The sequence below is a fragment of the Condylura cristata genome, unplaced genomic scaffold (genome assembly GCF_000260355.1).
Source record: "Condylura cristata isolate star-nosed mole 26May11 unplaced genomic scaffold, ConCri1.0 scaffold00009, whole genome shotgun sequence".
Taxonomy (NCBI): Eukaryota; Metazoa; Chordata; class Mammalia; order Eulipotyphla; family Talpidae; genus Condylura; species Condylura cristata.
The window spans coordinates 2,287,925-2,290,904 of NW_004567110.1; the positions used below are offsets into that span (position 1 = coordinate 2,287,925).

General features: G+C 66.0%; 1 protein-coding gene across 1 annotated transcript in view; it reads left to right on the forward strand.

The window, feature by feature from the left end:
- The window catches only part of TRAPPC9 (trafficking protein particle complex 9), a 133,557-nt gene that overhangs the window by 22,224 nt on the left and 108,353 nt on the right, over positions 1 to 2,980 (forward strand). The window contains exon 6 of the mRNA XM_012722892.1: positions 2,522 to 2,643. Within this exon, the coding sequence (XP_012578346.1) occupies positions 2,522 to 2,643 (122 nt within the window). The remainder of the gene's footprint in view (positions 1 to 2,521; positions 2,644 to 2,980) is intronic.

Consider the following 2,980-nt stretch of genomic DNA (forward strand, 5'->3'; position numbering starts at 1 on the left):
CCCGCCATTGCCTCTGACGGGCCCTCTCTGCGCCCCTTTCGGACCTGCCGCCATCTTCGTCCACGCGGACAGCCCTGGTCCGGCCTTGCGCCGGTTCTTCATGGCCCCTGTGTCCGCCGTGATGCCGGTCGTCTGTGGCGCGCGGAGTGACGCTTGCTCCTGGCTGCTGTTCTGCTTTGGCCTCTTGACTTTGCTGCTCTATTCTTGTGTCGCTCGTCGATCTGGGTTGGAAACAGCTTTGGGCGGGAGCCGTCCAGTTGGGGCCTCCTGCTCCAGAGCTGGGGGGCGCCGTGGCGCTGGGATGCCTTCACACGGGGGCCTGCCATCCTTTCCCTGAGCCGCCCGCGCGTCCAGTGCTCACCAAGTGGCTGTCTCGGCCTGGGGGAGCTTCTGGCACATGGGCGCGTGATGTTGGGGGCCGTGGCTGTGGCCCGGTGCGCTGCCTGTGGCCGTGGCTGGGGAGAGGCCACTCGTCGGGCCGTGGCGCCCTCTCGCCCGGTGGCTCCTTCCCTGGGCCTGTGTGTCGGGGGCCCTGGGTCTCGCGCGCCTGCCTCTGACTTCTGCCGCCCTGGCCTCTGTCTAGCGTGTGGTTGGGGCTCGTAGCTCTCACTTGCAGGCTCTCCAATGGGTCATCAATGGGTCATCAAATAATTGTTGGGTAGATGCCTGCCAGCACTTGGGGCGCCCCCACCCCGCCTTTCCACTCCCGCAGCCTGGGCTCTGCCTGAGGGGAGCCTCCAGGCGGGGCCTCGGTGGTCACCCCTTCCAGAGGCCCTCGGCAGGTCACTGGGCGGGAGGGACCGAAGCTGCGGCTGCAGCTGCTCTCAGAGTTGCTGTTCTTTTGCCAGTGAAACCCAGCCCGCCCGGCCCCGTGAGCGCCAGCAAGCTGTGCCTGCTCCTGACTGCGGGGTCCGGGGTGCCCAGGGTGCCTGACCGTCGCCCTGCGGGAGTCCAGTTAGCCATTAATGAAGGCCTTTCTTTAAAAGCTGGGGGTTCATGCTCCCCTCCCCCCATGGGGGCTCTCCAGCGCTTTGATCACGTTTGCTGTGTGGAGATGAGGTGCTGTGAGGGAATGAAGCGCGCCTCGTTACCTGCGAGCTCCGAGAGCTTGCCTTCCTCTCTCCAAGCAAGAGTGCAGGGTTCAGCGGGATCAAGGCAAGGGCAGAGCCGGGAGGCACGCCCTGCCTAGCTGCCACGCATGGAGGCCTAGCCAGAAGCGGGGGTTCCACGCAGGCACGTTGTATGTGGGGTGCGGTGGTGAGGGGTAACACTCGGGACCTGGACAGCAGCGGGGACCTCTCCCCTCGCCGACCTGCTTCCTCCCTGCAGATGCTGTGGGCGGGGTGGGGGTGCGTGGCCCCCACGCTGGCCCAGCTCCTCAGCAGCACGAGAGCACGTGGCCGTGGCGGCGTGGCCTGCACCGGCGTGGGACCTGGGTGCTCCAGAGGGCGCCTTGCGGCTTGGAGATGGAGCTTCACTGTGTGAGGACCCCAGGGTGCTTTTGGGTCTGCTGGCTCGAGCCGACCTTTAACAGCGAAGCTTTAGGCTCTTCAGGCACACACTTTCCTGACACTGCTGTTCGGGCCTCACGTCTGCGGGAAAACAAAGCTCGGGCCTCCTCCTGGCTCTTGTGGTTCTTTCTCCCCTGACCAGAAGGTTTGCCTGTGAAATTTGACTTGTGTCCCTGCCTTGGAATCTCTCTGTCCTTCTGTCCACCTGTCCACTCATTTTTCTGTCTTGTTCCAAAAAGCGTTAAAAGAGGCAGCTCGCAGAATGGCGGAACGTGGCGTGAGCGGTGAGGCCGGCGGGATGGGTGCAGCGATGGCCGGCCTGGTGGCGGCCGGGATGGGGCGCAGGCCCGCGCTGAGGCACTGGGCTGAGGGCAGGGTGCCAGGCCCAGCCCCGGGAGACAGGCTTTGTGGACGTGTCTGCAGCCCGGGAGATGAAGCGTGGGCAGGAGCCCAGCTTGCCCTGCTCCTGAGGCGTAGCAGAAGGACGGGGTCATTTCTCTGGGCCCAGAGACTGCGCCCCCCGGTCAGTGTGGGCTCAGGCTGCTGACGCACGCTCCTGAGCTCCTGGCTGCGCGAGTTTGCTGGCTGGAGTTTGGGGCTGCCCAGAAACAGAAAGTGACTGCGGCAGAAGGACGCTGGCAGTTAGAGGCCGTGGTGTTGCGCCTTGCGGTGGAGCCTCCCCGTGGGGCGCCTCCCCGGCGCCGGTCTCCACCGAGGCCCCGTTCTGTGCGCGCTCAGGGCGCCGGGCCTGCAGGCGCAGCTTGCACACCGCTCGGTAGCGCCGCCCACGCGCCCCTGGTCCCGGGGTCTGTACGGCGTCCGGCAGGGAGGACCTCGCGGCGTTCACTAACCTGCCGCGGCATCGGAGGGTAAGGCTCCAGGCCCCCGGCCGGCGGCCGCTTACTCACAGGATGGGGCGCCGACGCCGTGCCTCGCCCCAGAACGCGCCCCCGAACGCACACAGGCGCGGGCGGGGCGGGCCAGGGTGACCTTTCCCCTCTGGTTTGCAGGCGCCCTCACCACCAACGGCATCAACGCGGACACCAGCGCCGAGATTGGCCGGGCAAAGAACTGCCTCAGCCCCGAGGACATCATCGACAGATACAAGGAGGCCATTTCCTACTACAGCAAGGTGCCGTCCGCCGCGTGGCCGGGCTCGGCCCTCACCTGCGCCCGTTGTTTGCGGCCGCCCTGGCGGCTCTGCCCGCGTGCCGGCCGTCCTGCTCTAATAATGCGCCTCTACTTCATTAGGCGCGGAAAGGGGCACAGGCTGGCACAGCCCCATTGCTCAGAGACCACCATCTTTTTAAAGATTTATTTATTTATGTGTAGAGAACTGGGGTACAGGCCAGAGGTGCTGGTGGCAGTTGAGAGGACAGAGTGGGGAGCAGAACAGCAGACTGACACAGTCCACTGCTGAGGGGGCCGCGGGGGGACAGCAGAGGTCCGCCGCGCCTGTGGTCACTCCC